The sequence below is a fragment of the Dermacentor andersoni genome, chromosome 1 (genome assembly GCF_023375885.2).
Source record: "Dermacentor andersoni chromosome 1, qqDerAnde1_hic_scaffold, whole genome shotgun sequence".
Lineage (NCBI taxonomy): Eukaryota > Metazoa > Arthropoda > Arachnida > Ixodida > Ixodidae > Dermacentor > Dermacentor andersoni.
In genome coordinates, this window is record NC_092814.1 from 104,516,951 (window position 1) to 104,536,122 (window position 19,172).

At 49.4% G+C, this 19,172-nt stretch overlaps 1 protein-coding gene across 5 annotated transcripts in view; it reads left to right on the forward strand.

Moving 5' to 3' along the window:
• Positions 1–18,910, forward strand: part of zfh2 (Zn finger homeodomain 2) — a 464,809-nt gene extending 445,899 nt beyond the window's left edge. For all 5 annotated transcript variants that reach the window (XM_050193384.3, XM_050193386.2, XM_055061868.2 and 2 more), the window contains one exon: positions 11,893–18,910. In XM_050193384.3, the coding sequence (XP_050049341.2) occupies positions 11,893–12,398 (506 nt within the window). In that variant the 3' untranslated portion in view covers positions 12,399–18,910. The remainder of the gene's footprint in view (positions 1–11,892) is intronic.
• Positions 18,911–19,172: the final 262 nt, after the last annotated feature.

The window sequence follows — 19,172 nt, forward strand, 5'->3', positions numbered from 1 at the left end:
GAACTATCTCACGATATAACGTCAGTCTCGGCAAGTTCCATAAAATTGATATATTCTCCCGGCAGGACACGTCATCCAGTGCTCGAGAGAAAGAAAGAAAGCAGGCGGAAAGGGCGGGCGGGGAGAACGGGAAACAGCTTTTTTCTGTGCGTTCGCTTGACTCCCCTTCTTTTCTTGTTTTCCCTTCAGCCCCCTCCTCTGAACCCCCACCCTCTCCCCTTCCCCGTCCTTTTTTTTTCTTCTTCTTCTTGCGTTCGTTGTTTTATTTCTCTGCTTTTGTTCCGTACCGCTCCCAACTCGAACAGAGGGAACCGACGAGAGAAAATTGTGGAGAGGAAGCCCTATTTCTGGGAAAAAATGGCGTATGAAACAGTCGGGGGTGGCGTCCGTGCCTGGTGGGCTTTGGCAAAGCCTGGCTACTACTCGCGTAACGCGTTCCACTGCGCGCGTTTCCTGTCGGATCACTCATAGTCGTAGATATGTAGATGTCTTCCCCAGAGGAGAGCGATGGCCTTCTGTGCACTTTAATGTCCTACGTGGTACAGGAAGCGATTACGGCTATTATGATTTTTTTTTCTTACGTCGCTTGCTCCCTTTTGACTTTAACGCCCCTAGAATGGGTTGTCTGAAGCTAGCCAGCTCTGACGACAGGCATCTGCACGGGGCGCGGATATTTATGCCTGATATCTTGGCGTCAGCGATGGGTTTCTCGCCCATTTCTTGTTCCTCGACTGTTTTCGCGCTGCCACCGTACCTCAGAGAAGCTAATGGAAGGAAGCAATAGCCAGGGCCCTCATCTTCATAAATAACGCGGTGGTTATATTGATTTTTGACGTCTTTGTGAAAATGTGGTCGGGACCTTGGGGAAGTGATAAAAAATAAAGTGAAGCAGTGCTGTGGAATATGAAGTCGCTGGCGCAGTCATCTGAACACTGCTTTAATAGTTCAGTAGAAACACATGCTTATGCCTAGGTTGGCTTTGCACGATCTATGCCCTTTCTTACCGTGCTGTAGCACGTCACTATCTTTCAGTTATCCTTGTAGTCAAAGCGTTCGTTTCGAGGTGCCTCTTGTTCCCTGACTTCGCCCCTGTATATAAAGGAAATTATGTACGTAACCATGTGCTAGGTGCAACAACGGAATTTTGCGTGCAAGATAACAGGTTTGGTGCTTCCAGAATTCTGTTGAGTCAGAGACCAGGAGTTTTATTTTTTATTCATTGTTTTTTGAGAAATGTGGTCATACATATATAGCCCTCTGTTCTGCACATTCATGGTAAGAACTCTGTTTACTTTGATTCAAAGTACTGCATCATAGTAAAAACAGCCCGTAATGCGCTTTGCAACGAACATTAGTTGCGATCGTTGTACATTTAAGTGGACTGTTGATGATATGCGCCCCAAGTCCTTTGTTGTAGCCGGCTGTCGCAACACATTTCTCTGTTAATTTCTTTTTAGGTTATTCAGTTTAGGGCTGAGTGCAACTAAGTATTTGCGTAATGCGGTAGTGCTGTAGGTATGCTTCAAAAATATAATAAAAAACAAGGCTGTCAAAGGCGATGACTCCAGGCTATAGTGAGTGCTGCGCTTCTTGTTCCGTGCATGTCTTTTTCTTTCTCTTTGACGTTTTCTTCTGCAGCTGCCGTTGTCCGGTAGGCGTTCATTCTTCTTCGGAGTGGTGTATCCCGAACCCACCTTGGCTCATAAATTACGGCCTACGCGGCGACGTTTTGGGGAGGTGCTGATCCCCCTAGGTAACAACACCGCGCAGGTACGTAGACCGCAGGAAAGGCGCGCAGCAAAGGGAGGCTCGCTTGCAGCGCGTCAGAGATGGGCGTCAGGGGGCGGGGTAAAGTGGCTCACACCATGCGCTTTTGAAAACACGTGGTGGACCAGGCAGGACTGTGAAAAACGCCGCATTGACTGCGCGGCTCGGGAAAAAACCGCGCGTTTTGCGCGATTTCTCAGCAGTAGCCGATACTAGCACCACTGTGTCGATTAGTACATCTGTTCTCCGAAAGATCTCTTTCCATCTTTGTTTCACAGTACCATTTTGTGACCTACATCCGCTACTTTTTTTCAGGCTAGCCATCTAGGTAGGCATGTATTATATTTAGAGATGTCACGCTTAACAGGGGGAGGGATAGGAAAGCTTAAGATAGAAAGAATGTTTTTGTTTTTGTTTTTCCCCGACGGTTTATCGCAACATGTCAAGGCTGTTTTCGTGTGCCCTGAAGCCTGATCGCTAACTCGCCCCTCATTTAGGGCTCAGTATTCCTCCGACACTGTAAGAGTATAACCTGATAAGCGGCTGTCGTTTCTGGAGTGCCAACACTGCCTGAGACGATTGAGTAACAATAACGCGAGGGGAAAGAAGTCGCTTTTATCGGCCTCATCTTGCCCATGTAAGGAGAGCACGTCGGCGCTTTCAGGTAGTGAGTTTTCTTTCCCAGCGCTTGCCGCGTATCCATTCGTTTTTCGGGTGGACACCTTGGCTCGTGTAGCGCCAGCCGAACCATGGCGCACGGACCCCGGGTAATCTGGGTGATCTGGCGGCGGCCGGAATGCCATGCCATTGGCGCTACATTCCGCCCGCACACCTGCCTCGGCAGCCTGCTGTCCTCCCGGGCAGATTTGTGCCCCGGCGCAGGCCCGGCGTCGTTATCAGGGGAGCCCCGCGTGACACGACAGCGAGCAGCGACAGGAGCGACGACGCCGGCGCGCCGGAGGGCAGCCGTTCGATCCGTCTTTTGTTTCGGCGGAGAGGCGAGTCCGAGGCGAGGAACACCGCCGAGGCATCACTCATCCAGCCGGCGGACACGCGCGGCCCTCCGGGGCCGATGGAATGCCGTTTGCGTGTTTGACAAGTAACTAATGGGAGGAGGGCAGGCCAAGTTTGTCCTCTGCCAAGCAAAAAGCGCCAAGGCGAGAAGGAGAGTTCGTCAGCGCCGCGGCGGCGGTGGTATATTTGTACGCAGCTCGTTCGAAAACGCCGAGAGGAGGGTGGGGGCCGTGCGGAGGGGGTGGTCCATAAATCTCGCCGGTCCAAGAGCGCGACAAGAGTTCAGCGATCGAGGGCCACGTTGTCTCTCCGCGAGCCGGCTGGGGTCAGCCCCAGCCGGTCGTCGAGGTCAGGGCCGTATCGCCTGCCACGGGACGACCTGCCATGCCAATTAACAACCCGCTGAGGTAGCCGCCGCGGCCAGCAGGAATTCTGCCTCTCGCTGAAGGTGTGCCCCGCCGAGGAGGACATGCCTGTGCGTTTGAATCGCGTGGGCTCGCATGACCTGCCCGGCGATGGATTGGCGCCCATGGTCGTAATTGCGGAAAACGCCCGCTGCTGATCGATTCTCAACTGGCGCCCAGCATGGGCACCCGCGTCCTCTTAATTCGGGGCCCGACCTTCTTGTGCAATACCGGCCGCCGCCTATGGTCTGGCCCACCGGTGTTGTGTGTCTGCCGCCGCTCAGCGAGAATTCATGCAAAGCGCGTCCTTCTCACTCTGCGTCTGCTGCCATAGGCCGTGGAGCGTGGGGTGACGCTTGTTCGCGTTACGTTTCCTTTTCTCGCTTTGTTCGACAGTGAGCAGCGGCGGACACAGCAGCCAGTTGACGGAACAGCCTCACAACTGTATCTGAAGTTATCATTATTCAGCCTGCATCTTTGTAGCAGCACAGCTAGCGGAAGTTTGTTTACGTGGGAGGATGTAGAAAGGCAAAGCTTGGTCCGCTGTCCACGTATCCCTCTAGCGCATGGCGGTTTGTGTCATCCTGTAAGCAAAGGGTGGCTTCATATGAGTTTAAATATCCATCGCCTCACTGAGAATAAACACAACGGATGTCTCGACCTCGAATGTTCTGCCACCCGCGAGGTGACCTCCTGCTCCCGTCAAGCGGATCTGCAGTATTTTTTTTGACGTTGTTGTTACTGCAGGACGCTTATGCGATTGACTAAACCTGCCTGAAATTGTAAATCAATAAAGATTAGCATTGTAAATTAGCATAATTGAAAACCAGGACTTAACTATACATTTCAGTAGCACTGTGGCTCATACAATAATACACTGCGTGTTATTTTTGTCACTTGTGGGTGGTTGACCGTGACAAAAAGAAAGGTGAAGCAAGAAGGAAAAAATAACAAGGACAGGACGCACGATCGTCCGCCACCGTTTACGGGCGCCTCCCAGCGCAGAAGTGGTGCGATGTTCACCCGAGCCAACTAAAGAGACGTCGGCGGCGGCCCGCCGCGTGCATGCTCTGAATACTAGTTTTCATTTCCTGGAAGTCCAGGTGAGGGTGTCGGTGGCGGGCGCTTCAAGTGGGTCGTTGGCCGCATTCAACCACACTTCTGTACCCTCCTTCACCTGAACTTCTGAAGTGATCGCCGAAGACAAAAGAAGCCCGATAATGGAGCTCACGCTTCCGCGGTGGCGCGCAGGGAAGGTGGCCTCGATGACGGAAGAGCTGGGCCTCCTTTACTGCTGTGCGATGGTGCACGGTCTCTCACTTTTTTCCTCGCAGTTTCTTTTTCTATTCTCGTCCTCTCATTCAAATTTATCTCTCAAGCTGCTTAACGATCTCAATTAACAAGTCAATGAAGTTTGGACGTCATTTATGAAGAGCAAATCTCCCGGCATGGCGATCTAATTTGCAGAAATTAATGATTTTTTTCTCATGCATCCCGGCCACGATGCAGGTTGGGAAACCTGCGTTATATTAAAGGAGCAAAAGACGTCCTTTCTCGCTTAGGTCTTTTTCTTCGACCTTCTCTGTGTGCGTACTTGATAGGGGTTTTAATTGCTCCTATCTGCGGGGAAACAAAAAAGGAAGGGTTATACCTTTTGGGGGCGGGATAATTAGTTTTTTTCTTTTTCGTTGGGCCGTTGTCCTAGGCGAGGTTCGGTACTTGAAAAGACGAACAGTAAAATGAAGAACTACTTGATAGTACGTTTTTTCGCAGAAATATTTCAGTATGACTTTACTATGCGTGAAGTGCTTCCCATAGATGACAGTCGTATGCTTTATTTTCTAGACACTGCTTATAAATGGCACTTTTGGTAGGTCTGTCTGTATTTTCTGTGCAAATTTTCTTTCTCTGTCTCTCCTAAAAAAAAATCTATATGTGAGGTTTCTGGGATTGATGTTTTTGTTTTTGAATTTTGACTCATTACCGCTCTTTTTCTTTCCTTTTTTTTTTTTTTCACGAGCTGTCAATGTGCCCTGCAAAGGAGAGTATGATTGAGTCGGGACATGAAGTATTCAGTTTCTTTCCTTGCGGTACGCAGCCGAAAACATTGTCTGGTTATTCGTTAGACGCGAAGTCGGAACAGCAGCAGCGGTGTAGCGCGGCCGGGTATATTTTACAAAATGCTCAAGGGCGGCAGAGAAAAAAACACAGCATTGGGGATAAAATATACGTACACTAAAGCTCCCTTCTTTCTTTCTGCCTCTAAAGAGAACAAATGAAAAGAATAAAGAACATCGCGAACGATCTTTGGATTGGTTGATTATTGAGTGATGTTGAAATTTCAAGGCTACAAGGCTACTTAGACAACGACTTACGCCTCGAAGGAAGGCTGTGGATTAACGTGCGCCGAAATTTCCGGAGACAGGCGTTTTTCCACCCCAACCCTTCGAAATGCCGTCTCTGCAGCAGGGAATCAAACAGGTAGTCTCGTGCAGTGAAATACTGGCAGAGTTAGGGTGCCTCAATACCACGCTGAGGCGCCGCTGAGATAGAGGCGCCCTTGGCAGAGTGACCACACCTGATGCGTTCTCGGATTCCAGGAATGCTCGACGGCATTCACGCCAACGTATACTTGTCTCTCATTGTCCTGAACATAACTTGATTTCATCCACCATTAACGTGCGCGTTCAATATGGCGCTACTAGTTGCTCACTGGATTGTCCAGTCGAATATCGTAATTGCAAATGGGAGACGCTTACCGGACGGCAACAGCTGTGAAAGAGAACAACCCGAGTTCGTGCACTTAGGCAAAAACGAAAAAGAAAAGAAAGAAAACGTGGTAATTATGTCTTATTAGTTTCATTCCTTCCATGAACCGAGTTGACCTTGCCGCTTTGAGCAGTCTTGCGCCCCTCTCAAACGGCTGCACGGAAAGCCTCGCCACGCGGCAAACTTATTCGGACATGCACTGCGGCCAACGGGTGGCGTACGCGCTGCGGCGCACCGCGGCGCGAGGGCCGCGGGAAGTGGCGCTTCAGCTGCCGGTCCTCGACCAGCCGTCAGTACGCCTGAATTTAAATAACTACTTAGCTTACAGATAATTACAAACTCGGCAGAGGCATGCGCGGGAAGAATGTCGGAGCGGGCTGGCTGCCAAAACTGCAGACGTCTTGCTTCGAGATGCCTTCGCGTGATGGATTAAGACGCATCACTGGGCCACTGGAGATTGTTCGCCGAGAGATATCTGGGCGCGTATAATGCGGAGCGTGCTTATCGCGCGGTGGCGGCGCCTCATGCCGACGACGGGCCGACCTTCGCGCCCGCAGCACGTCGCGGGGCGTTGAAAGCGGCGGGATGCCTTAATTTCGAGACGCGGCCGCGGCGTGGCGCAATTAGCCGGGCCGGCTCATTTACATGGTAACGAATCTGGTCCGATACCGTTCCCATATCCGTTTTCCGCGGCCACCATCCATTCGGCGCCGCTGTCACTGGGTGTCCGCGCGCGAGCCGCCAGCGCCCCCCCACCGCCGCTAAACAGGATGCTTCATTAGTTGAACCCGCTCCGCGCATGGTACGCGCGGGGTAATTGATCCTTGGGACCGAAGGTGAGGCCCAAGTGCGCTGCTGCTCCGGCGGCGCCGGGCTGCGTCGCCTCGCGGGTCTCCTTCGCAGGGTCTCGAGCGCGGGACCTGAGCCGTCAAGGGTCGCGCGCCGGCGCGTCGCTCGTGGCGTGCTGCGGCGCGTGACGTGGCGGCGAAGCGCGCCGCCGTCCGGCCGCTGCAAGTGCGTTCACTCCGGGGGGTGGAGGAAAGCGCGTTCGCGCGAGCTCGCTTCATGTTGGGCGTCGGCTGATTCGAAGACAAAAGCGAGCGCGGGCTAAATCGAGATGCCTCTGTCGCGGGCGTCTCGCGGCCACTACGTGTGATGAAAAAGCAGAAGAATAAAGCAGAAAGGGAATCCCGGAATGGAAAGAAGTAAACACGGACGGCGGCGGCGGCGAAATAATCGCGGCTGAGGCAGCAAAAGGCAAAGCAGCCAGCGACATTCCCGACGATCGGCATCGTTAAAGCAAATGCTTCGTTCACGACTTTCCAAGATTGCCACCAACCGTTCCATCATTTCGAGCTCATTACGCTCTCTATACGAAAGCGAAGAGCGCAGAAGAAAATCCCTTGTCTCCGCCTTTTGTCCGTCCTCAGAGGACCGGTTTCAGACTTCACGGGATCCGCCGCCGCCGCCGGACGTTCCCTCACTCTCGCCCTTCCTTGCCGCGCGCGCGCGATGCCTTTTGCCTGGCCGCTTTTTGCTGATTTAGCGCGCCGCCGTCTTCGCGTTTATTTGGTGTAGGCACTGCTGCGGTGCCTTCTTAATTCTGCTTCCCTCGTTCTTTATTCTATCTTTAACTATTCCGCTCGCTACTATGACACATTCCTTTCTGGAGATCTATTTGGGGTTTGAATGTCACTGGGTGCCGCGGACATTGATGCGTCGAATGAGTTTATTTGCGTACAAGATGAAAACACGGCTCTGTTTTTCGTTGCGTGTCTCAAAGTTCGTTACGGAGAAATCAGTTACGTGGACACATCACGTTGCTCTCTCACGCACCGCTCCTGCGTGTGTGTGTGTGCGGGGGGGGGGGGGGTGCGTCCGTTTTGTATACACACTTGCAGAACTGTTATTGTAATACGTCTGCAAGACAATCTTGACCCGCCGGGGTTGCTCAGTAGCTATGGTGTTGGGCTGCTGAGCACGAGGTCGCGGGATCGAATCCCGGCCATGGCGGCCGCATTTCGATGGAGGCGAAAACACCCGTGTACTTAGATTTAGGTGCACGTTAAAGATCCCCAGGTGGTCGAAATTTCCGGAGTCCTCCACTACGGCGTGCCTCATAATCAGAAAGTGGTTTTGGCACGTAAAACCCCATAATTAAACTTTTTTTTGAAGACAATCTTGTATTTTTCAAGTCGTTTCTGAGAAACCAAACGGAAACGTCGGGAGAAGGCTAAGTACTATTAAGAAGATAACTTTACTGTCAACGGTTGCTGCATTATACTGCAATTGGCGGAAGCGTTGCCAAACAAAATGCCCTGACCTAGTAGTCAACAAAGCGCAAAATAACAGCCCCTTTTACAGTGGGATGATTGAAAAAGGAAAAAGAATCATATTCGCTTCAAAAGAACAACATGAAAGGCGAGAAAATGGGAGTGCTGGTCTGCTTGAAGACGCTTCGATCGTAAACCATTCGGGACGAAACTGACGAAACCGCCAAAGCCGCCATTAAGCGAAGCCGACAATCAACTGGTCGACGCGCGAGACCTTATAGTGAGCGAGAAGCAAGAGTTTGGCAAATGCTGTTGCATTTACCGCGACTTCTCGCTTTCACTTAGAAGTGGCAAAAAAATAAAAAATAAAACAATGCCGCGGTATAATTTACCAAGACGACAATGGCGCTCATGCGTCGAGCTCCATCTGCATAACAACGCCCACGCCGAGCGCTCACTATCCAAATCATGCGAGGCCCGAGAAGTACGGTATCGAACGAAAAACGCAAGGAAGGAGAGATCGATCTCGGCTAATTTTCATTACCTTCTGGGCCAATATCATCTGGTCCGTGATCGTTCGCTTTGGAGGCGAACCTGCAGTCGCGTCGTTGGGGCCTCTTGCACAATAATAATGACAACGCAATGGGTGCCATCCCCCTTTCTTTCTCTTATTTTTCGATGCTTGCTTGTTTTCCTCTATCTTAATAGCTTACTCATAAGACCGTAGGAATCATGTCTAATGGTTCAATGCGTACGTAATTGATTCTTCAACCGCAGCCAGGCTTCACTTAAGGAACGCTTTAATGGACCAACGTTCCTGCTTTAAGCCATTATCTCTTCGTCAGACTGGCCAGTAAAGAACGAAAGCAAAGGCAAAGAACAGCGTTGGAAATCTAATGCTGATGTGCGATTATTTTCCAACTGGAAATAGGAGGAAAGCAAAATGGCTTGGTTTCCGGGCTTCTTCTTAGATTATTGAACCAGCGCTGTCAATTAAGCTTGTCTTGCTCATTTGCAATATCTACACGGACTTACCAAACATCACCCATAATTCAGAAACATTATCGTAGCCCTGAATGCATGAAATCCCACTATCATACAGGGCTATCGCGTGATATGTCGCAGAAGCTGTTTCTTTATGCGTGATTCAATTATGTCTTTTACATGCGACGCAAAACTTTATTTTAGTTTTGTCGACTTTTGCATTGCATAACTTGGCCCGGCAGATTAAGTAATGGCTACTTGTTAAACTGAATCGAACGGAGGTGTTGACCTTCTCAGAGTTATGGTCGGGCTACGAGGGAAAGCTGGAGTGGAAAGCTGCAGATAAATATTATATATCGGGGCCTCTGTAACGTGCACCAAAATTTTAGTATAAGGACGTGTCATCGTTATAGCCCTGCCGGAATACGGTCACTACGAAGGGCAATCAGGAGCGGCAGGCCACCATATTTCCTAAGCCACTATAGGCCAGGTATTTTTTAAAGCAGGGGCATTTCGGTCATGTCAAATGACTTACTTTAAACATGTTATCTGATGTGAAACAAACAAACAAACAAACAAACAAACAAACAAACAAACAAACAAACAAACAAACAAACAAACAAACAAACAAACAAACAAACAAACTACAATATCACGGCTTAGCGGACACGAATTGGTGATATTTTTCACAATATCCAGTCTGCTGTTGAGCGGCCGTTCAACAGCAGACTGGCTACTGTGGGAAATATCACCAATTCGTGTCTGCTAAGCCGTGCTATTGTAGTTTGTTTGTTTGTTTGTTTGCCGGCCAAGAGAAACAAAAAGTAGGTATACCTACAAAAGGAAATTAGTTGGCGGGCGGGTAACATCTAACGATTGTCGGACAACAATTTATGCTTATTATTCCTCGTGAACAATCTAAGCTTTTCATAAAAAAATGTCCGCCGCAATGGTGTTGCCTTGTCTTGGCATTTCATACAAGCGTAAGCGCACCAATAAATATCAACGAACGTCTGCGCTGTACTGCTGTGCGATTGCATCAGGACACGAAGTAGTGCGTATCCAACGTTATGCGAAAAGTCTGATGATTATCTTTCCGCATGCACGCATGCGCGCTGTATTCAACCGCAGCACGCAGGAGAATGCACCTAAGAGGACACATTGACGCCAGAACATTCCTATAGGCATCCATGTCACTCGGGTAACGAGCCGGTTAAAGTCTTATCAGTCACTTATTTTCGTTGACACTCGGTGCTCAGCGTGCCGCCGCCATTTCTCCAATCCCGGCAGCACTGGATGCGCGGTGGCACCAGAGTATACGTCGCCGACGAGCGGGAGGCATGCATAAACATTTCTGTCGTTGTCACAAGAAGTGGCAGCGGGCGCTCGACAAGTGTGCTTTGAAAGTGCGCGAAGTTTCTTCGCAGCGTTCACCGATCTGCATCCATTTTTGTTTCGACTGACCGCTCCGGACCGGCGGGCGCTTTAGCTATTCCACTAGTGCGGCGCTCTCATCCGAGCGTTGATGGAAAGCCGAAAGAAAAGGAGCAAAAATGAGCGTGGCGCATCGGTCGCAGCATGGCATTTGTTTGCGCGAACTAAGCGCCGTTCTTCTCGTTTTCTTTAAATCAATGTGCTACCCGGTGTGCCACCTCGGAATTGCAGGGGGCGAGAGAGATGGAGGGAGCGGTGCGCGACAGGCAGTGCAAACGACAGTGGCGGTCCTCGCGGCGCGTTGCCACGAAAATAAAAATAAATAAGTGAACAGAAAAGGCAGGAAAAAAAAGCAAGGATAGCAAAGGTAGGCAAAGGAATGAAACGACAAGAGCGAGGCGGCGGTGTGGGGGTTCGCGAGGATGAAACCACCGGCACATTTGTCATGTTCGTGTGACTGTCATATCAGAGAAGGGAGCCTAGTAGACAGGACAGCGGGACGCAAAGCAGCCGGGGCTCTTCGCTCGCTTCGGCGGGGACGCACGACGTTTTGTCGTTCGGTTGGGGCGCATGATCTTCTCGGTCCAGTCCCTCCATCGAGTAAGGCCTCTCTCACCTGGGAGGCCCGTGTCAAGTGCTTGACACGTTCAGCCCGACCGACGTTGTTGTGGCCAGACATCTGAACGCGATCGGTTTCTCCCTTTTAGGTTGCGTGCGATCTCACGCCAGCGGTCCTTGACTGCTGAGGGAAGAGCTTACCCGGTGTCACCGACGCTGGCCATCACCAGGGTGGAGAGTCGCTAGTACATGCTGCCGTTACACATTGCTTTGCTCACCGGGCAAATATGCCTGACGTGCTTGCCTATGCATTGCAGCTCTCCTATAGCATTTGGCTTGCTTTAGATTCCCGTAACGTGTCGTCTTCGTGGACAGTCGCTCGCCTCCAGTGCCTTTCAAGCCACGATGTTGTTCTTTCTTTTCTATTCTTTTTTTATGGTAGACCAGTATAATCGTTGTGTTCTAAACCAACCTCATAGTTGATGTCGCCTATTTAAATAACCGCAAGCAGGAAACACGTAACTATCTTTAGGCTACTCGAAAAGAAGCGTCCACCTCATTAATGTGTTTTTTTGACAGCTTAGCGCAAAGTTCATTGGTGTCACGAGCGCGCGACTAAAAAGCACGGCACTGTAGCGGTGCGCAATTCGCGGCTCCTCCGTGTTGTGACACCGTGCCGTTCCTTGCAGCGGCGGCCAACAGCGCGGCTGCGCCCTTCTACGACGCGGCAGGCGGCATGTACGGGGGCACGCCGCTGTCGCTGCTGGCGCTGCCGGCGTCGTGCGTGCCTGACGTGAGCGCCAAGGCGGCCCTGCCGGCGGCCGCCGTGGCGCGAGTGTCCCCGGAGCCCGGACCGGGGTCCCGCGACGAGCTGCGGCGGCTCGTGTCCGAGCCGGACCTGCTGCTCGCCTCCGAGGTGGACGTGGACGTGGGATTCGTTTGCAAGAAGTGCCAGCTCGTGTTCCCTGCCGAACCGCTGGTGGTGGCGCACCAGCGCGCCGCGTGCTTCGCGGCCGGCAAGCCGCCCAACGTGGGCGCCGACTTCAAGCCTTTCCTCAGACTGGTACAGCGCGCGTGGGAGTGCCGTCGCTGCCGCGACCGGCTTCACACAGCGCGCGAGTTCAAGTTCCACTGCGACAGCGAGCGCCACTGCGGCAAGAGCCCCAACAAGGCGTCCGAGGCCGGCAACAACTAGCAACGCGCCACCCGACCGCCGCCGGCCCGCCGGACGACGACGCCGTGCGACGCGCACGGGTCTGCTGGTGTCGCTGCAAGTGGCGCCAACACGTAGAGCTAGTGGCGGCGCGCCGAGTCCCATCGTCTGTTTCCCTCTGCTACAAAGTAATGGGCGCTCTAGGTGTGTTGTCTATAAACGATGACTCCCTACTTGTGTTCAAGGAAGAGAACGTAGAACGAGCGTGTACCCCGCAGTTGTACAAAACGCGTATCCAGTGGAAAGACGACTTCCTGGCTCTAAACGGGTAACGTCGTTTTCTTCCTTGCCTTTCTGTTGTGAAAAATCTCTTTTCCAAGTGTTCGTGCTTTGTTTGTGGCGATTTTTGCGAAAGGAAAACAGAGAGTCACTTTGTTCCCCAGTGCACTGCATCGAGAGATATCGCTGTCTAAATTAGCCTGTGAAAGAAAAAAAAAATAACCAAGTGCGGCACACGTGCGAGTGATTGTGTATTTCGGTGTGCATACGCGTGTGATGGTGGTGGCGTCTCGCAGGGAACGTTTTGTGCATTACCTTTGATGCAGGCTTTTCCAGCGCCTGCGCGCGCCCTCTGGCGCGACCCACGGCAACAAACGAGAGGCTGCCTTCCCGCGCGTTCTCGTTCGTGCGCATGCCAGTGTACGTTGATCGCGGAGCAACACTTGCCGACTACCTCCAAGTATCGTGTGTTCGTGCGTGCATGTCCGTGAGCCTGCCCTTGCTGTGTGTGTTGAGCAGCGACATCTAATTTGTTAGAACGAAAGCCGGCATGTGGAATCGCGAGATGTCCTGTTTCTTTTCTTGCTAACTTTTACCACTTCTGACGGCAACTTTTCGTCTTTGTTCATTTATTGCTGGCGTGTTTTGCCCCGCGAGGGCCCCCCCGCGTTTTTAGGTGTGTACAAAGCCACGGTGATATGTTGAATCAAGCGTTGGTTCGAAACTTTTGCAATAACTTTTTCGCGACAAGTAGTTGCTAGAAGCAGCTCGGCCTGCCCTGTTTGCGGGTCTGAGTCGTTAGCAGTTCCACTCATTGACGGTCCGGCGCGCACACTGCGAACGGGTCGGAAGTGGCTGGACGCTCGTACATGGTTCCTATCTATTGCGAAATGCACTGTTACGTGTGAGCAGCATTTCGAAAGGCGAAAGCAAAATCACTGGTCAAGAGGTACAGTTCTCCGCGTCGCTTACAAGCTCCGCTCCCTTTCTCACGTCGGCTGTGATAACAAGTCGAGCGTGATTGTATTTGAAGCAGAAAATAATTATGCTTCAGTTGCGCATTACTGCCGTGGAGCTCGGATGCATGAGGGTTCGAGTCGGACACCTGACTTTTTTTTCTGCAGGTCCTAAACAAAATTTGTAAATAAAACGTTTCAAAAACAGGTAGTGACTCTGAAAACGCTGGAATTAAATTTTTTTCACTTATTCGTTAGATAAAGTTTGAGCAAGCAAATAATTCGTGTGTAGAGTTGACGCTCCATTTTTTTATTGACTTCGCTCAACTACTTGCTCCCTGGTCAACTGCGGGCAACACTGTCTGTAGTGTGGCATTAGAGGCACTTGACCCTGGCGAAAGGAGCAGAGCTGGTAAGCCCGAGAACTTCCCTTGAGGTCGGCAGACAAACAAGCAAAAGCAAAATATATAGTATATATAAATATATATACAAGCACATTAATTGTGCTGATGACAGTTCCTAACTCAAAAAAAAAAATGCATACTGCGTTTTTGTATGTCCACATATTGTGATTATGTTTGAAGCGAGCAGAGGTGTGATTCTCCTGTTGTTATCGAAAGGATGGACCTGTTTATACGTGCCGCGTTGCATCCTGGGACAAGCTAAAAAAAATACACACTCGTGGATCCCCAGTCCTTGTAGAGGCAATGCAAAAGCGCGTTGAAAACCTTGCACCACAATGACGTCACAGTGAAGCGCGTCCCCTCCCGCGTCCACTCGCGCGGCAAGCCCGAGCAACAGTTTCAGCGTGCGATCACATGACACGACGTTCGCGCCGTCTGTCTGGTGAACTGCTCGCCACGCGAAGCAGCGCATTGCAATGGCCGACACTCACCGGCGATTTCAGTTGCCGTGTTTCAAGAGTGTCCATTCGCTTTCTTCAGTTGCGGAGGGGAGTTCCCTAAATCTGTACAGCTTGCTCGGACTGCAGCTCGCGACGTTGGCGTTTTGTTCCCTGTCCATCGAAGAAACAGTTGCGAGGTATTGTGCTGTTATACATACACATACACCAACAGATACACTTGAAAGTTCCTAGGTGGTCGTCGAAACCCCTTCCCCAAGTCTTCGCCGGCGCTTGCCAACGTTTTGTTCTTCCAAACCGAAACACACATGTCAAGAGACCTGTACATAACATAGTCTTGCCGAAGATGTCTGGGTGATTTCTGAATGAGGTAGTCTGTGTGAACGCTATAGGGAACGTGACCGCCTGTTAAGCGGAATGGGCTTCTTTATTTTACTACGAAACGGGTCGAAATGTATGGAAAGAGTGATGCAAAAGAAGCCTTCGAAGATGCGAGCCTCTGTTCCACATTCTTGCCTATGAACTTGGTGGCGTAAGTTCACTTATGAATCTATCATTACATTCTTGAAGGAAAATTGCCCCTTTCGGACTGAACGCATTTGAGCAGGAAACGGGTGACACTGGTACTAACAATGCTAATTTGTTTTCCCACCTGTTTCTTTTCACGAAAATGCGCACCATAGTTGGGCATTGTGCTACATGCTATGTATGCAATTGCACTGCCGACAAATTTCGCTAGCTTTTCAAAACGACTGAACACGTCATTTGTCATATTTCTGTTTTTTTTTCTTCTTTTCTGTTAGGCGGCCATGTCGATAACAATCAAATCTTCCGTCTGCGTCTGTTCTGGAGGAATGCGTTTGCTTTCAGACACCGAACAGCATCCTGGAAACGGAACCATTTTTCCTGATGTCTAACCCCAATGCATACCCCCACGTGAATAGTCACATACCTCAGCACTATGCAGTCAGCATATAGAGCGCTAGCAAGATATGAAAGATGTCTTCGCACTATTTTTGCGTTGAAATTATGACTTTCGAAATGAATGTGTAATGACTTCTTTTTTTCGTGCAAACTGCACAGATATTTAAATAAATTATTCGATACAGGCGAATCAGGCTAAAGCGAGAAACACAGATGGAATCAGCAGTCCAACGAGCCCTTGTAGAGAACATCCAGCAAAAAAAGAAAAAAGGAAAGGGAAAAGAAAACAGGTCAGATAATGGCTTTCTTGTTGACAAAGATGGCTAAGAACGACGAGATGGCGACGGCGTGTCAGCATTTAAACCGTTCCACGTTAGTTAACCTATATTGATTTTCCCCCACGTTGTCACACTTTTGAATAGCGAGCATTGCTAGTAGCTCAGCTGCTGGATGAAAACAGATATGTGTGGAACGGCAAATACCAAGGTGACTGCGACGACATGGTGTCAAAGTAGAAACGCTTTTATCGGTGTAACAAAAATTTCCTCTTACTATTTCACTGTCCTGCAGCGCACATGCGTGCAGTGACAGCTGGGGTGCAGCCATAATAAAAAGTTGTGTTAAAATTAGTACAAAAAAAAAAAACGGTGTCACTCTCATTTGAAACTTTCCGGATGTAATATTATTGTATTCTTTCTTCTTTTTGTTGATGGTCGTGTGATAGGTAAGTTTGCACTGATGTAAGGCTGCTTGTTGGTAACACAGGCATTGCAGTACGCGAGCAAAAGTGTCATGGGACAGACCTCTCAGTATGCACGAGGTGCGAGATGTGGGTTATCCGCTCATAGAAAAATTAGCTTTTATTGAGCGTATAGTGTACCCGTTCTGTCGAAATGACTTGACTCTTGTGGATGAATGCTTTAGTTTTTTTCCTATAGTACAGAAGCAATGAATCGAAGAAATAAAACGTAGGCATGGAGGAGGATTGAGTATTGTTCGTCTGATGATGAATTGGTGGCGTTGCTTTTAAAAATCGCTCGTGAGTCTATCTGCTGAGTTACTAACTTGGGTCACTAGTGTTCTACACAAGGGAAGTCGTTCAGCCTTACAATTATATTACGCTGGGCCGGAGTGTGTGTATCCAACAGGCGCAGCATCGTCGTGATACGTACAGCGTGGAGTATGTGCTTGTAATGCATGTTGTTGTTCATGAATGACAGTCTCACTTAAAGGTGTGGTGGTTCAAGAAATAAGTATACAGTCCAAATACAACGTCTACCTCTTTGGTGTTTCAGTTAGCCGAATAGAATATTTTCCGCAGCCAGGCAAGCAGGCATGAGGTTCCCCCATGGCACGCGAAATTTACATAAAAATCATGAAAAGGCATACCTCTTGTTTCGCGAACAAATGTCAATTCTGTGCACAATTTGCGTGACGCGGAGTAGACGCTCGAAACAGCACTTTAGAGTGACGTGCAGTCGTCGAGATCGGAATGCCTGTTGCCGTAACGGGGGGCCAGTGACGCGCCTCTTATAGCAAGGGCAGTTCAGGGAAGTTTGCATTGATTGCTTAGCTGCCAAGTAGCTTGCCATTTTATATTTCCTTGATACACCCGTACACTGCTAAGAAAACACGAAAGCGGCCTCCGTGCGCGCCTTTTTCGCGCGTGCGACGTACGGGTTCAGGCACGCGAGCCGGCGAAAACCGAGAGAGGTTTTGAAACTCGCGGACGGCTCGGCGCGCGTCTCATGGTCGACCAATACCTCAGGAACACGGGTCAAGAAATGCGCGCGACGCCGTCACACACAGACACCCTCATTCACACCTACTTCATCCACACACCGCCATTCAACAGCCACTTTACGTAATTCTTGTAGGCGACGTTTTCAAGACAGACATTGTAGTTTTTTTAACCAAGTAAGCCTGTGAAGAGACCAAGGATGCACGCCATGGTGTACATACGGCCGACACAATTCGCAGACGCGTAAATACGGAAGCAACAGGTTTGAACCAACTTATATACGTATTAAGCCCGACTGAACGCAGCGTTAAGTCAGGGTTCGCATCCGGTTTCTATCGATGCCATCCCCGTCTCCCATCGTATCTCTTCATTTGTTCTTTGCAGTAGCACATTGTCGAAGTAGTTGCAACAGGTACAGTGTCTTCACATTAGGTTGCAAGTGTCCTTTATTTTTTGGCCTGCGGATCAACCGGTGCACGATGCAGTTAGCACTCACAAAGAGAGCCACCTTGAAGCCGCATAGATTTGGTTTCAGCATAGATAACCGTCGGGCCTGCGCCTGAAACCTCCGCCCGTTCTGTGGGTTTATCAGCCCTGAACGCCAAGCAAGTTTCTACTACCTCAAACCCAAGTAAAGAAATAGTATCTTGAAGTTCCTATGTGCATGTATATGCATCACAACATGTATGTACATGTGTCGCGTATATATGTATACATACGTATATGTATATACAGAAGCATATAGTATAAGGTGTAGAATGATGTCGACCTCAACACTTTCCTTTCATTTTCTTGAAGACAGCTTACGTGGTGGCCTCAGTCTCTTGAGGACGGGAGGCGGAAAACGTTGCGTACCGTCACTTTGCATTGATCTTGACTATAGTTCGGGATTTCTTTGTTTGTTTCATAAAACTGCGTCTAGAATGCAGCTTTGACGTTGAGTATAATGTCAAAACGTCTGACCGAACCGCGGGTGCTTGGATACTGCCCGTTGCCTACATGTTACGTTTTGAGTGGTGTTTTGTCCCACCTTCTTTTTTTTTACATATACATATATCTTGATCATCACAGTGTTTGTTGTAAATAGTCCTCAAACTTTTTTGTGGTGAGCTGATTACACTATAGTGTGTCTAATATTGGGAGGAGAACCACAGCCATGCACCAACTAACTACAGTCAGCAGCTGATACTCGCTCTGCTGTGAGCCTGTGAATCAGAAGAAAATAAAAAAAGAACAACCAGGAAGCGTTGTTTTAACGTTTCCAGAGAAGTTCAAGGACTTCACAATTTTAGCCCCGGTCCTGATTGTTGATTTCTGTTGGGTATTCATGTTGTTTGTTGTGTAATATATGCCCTACACTTGCTCGGATGTTTCTAAGTTCATGATTGAATAGTGTTTGCCCTCTGAGGTGTCCATATGCACTTTCATTGTTTTGGTTGTCACTTAAAACGAATGGTTCAATCAGTGTCATTGAATACAGAATACACTGTTTTGTTTCCTATCACATATTCGATATCCCTCTTGTGTGATACAAAAGAAAAATGTTGACAAAAATGCATTGGTCAAGCCCTGCTCCCATTTTATTCTTGGCAAGGTTTTCGATGGTTTTTCTGGGATACGTAACCACTGCAGGTATATTTTTGGTATGTCACGTAGAAGACATAATAACGGCGACAATAATGTCAGTAATAACTACTGCGATGCTGAGGATGGTGAAAGGATTCTAGGTTTTTACATCACAGCTCATGTAGTTGGCTTGAAGTTCTGGAATAAACTGTCCTATGTGAGAAAACCCTTGTGTTGTCGTCGTCCTTTTTGTGGTTGTTGCTTTGTCATTGAAACGTGTGAGGGCCAGCAATTTGATTCAATTATAAAGTGTACTTGGTACGAGAAGGTTAACGCACAGATACACGATAATTAGAGAAATTAGCACGCATGACTACAGGGTACCAATTCGAGAGTGAACCAGATTGCAAAATGTATTTCACAGGACAATATCAAATACCGAAGAAAGCATTAAAATGTTTTGTGCCACCTATAATAATGGCGCAAAT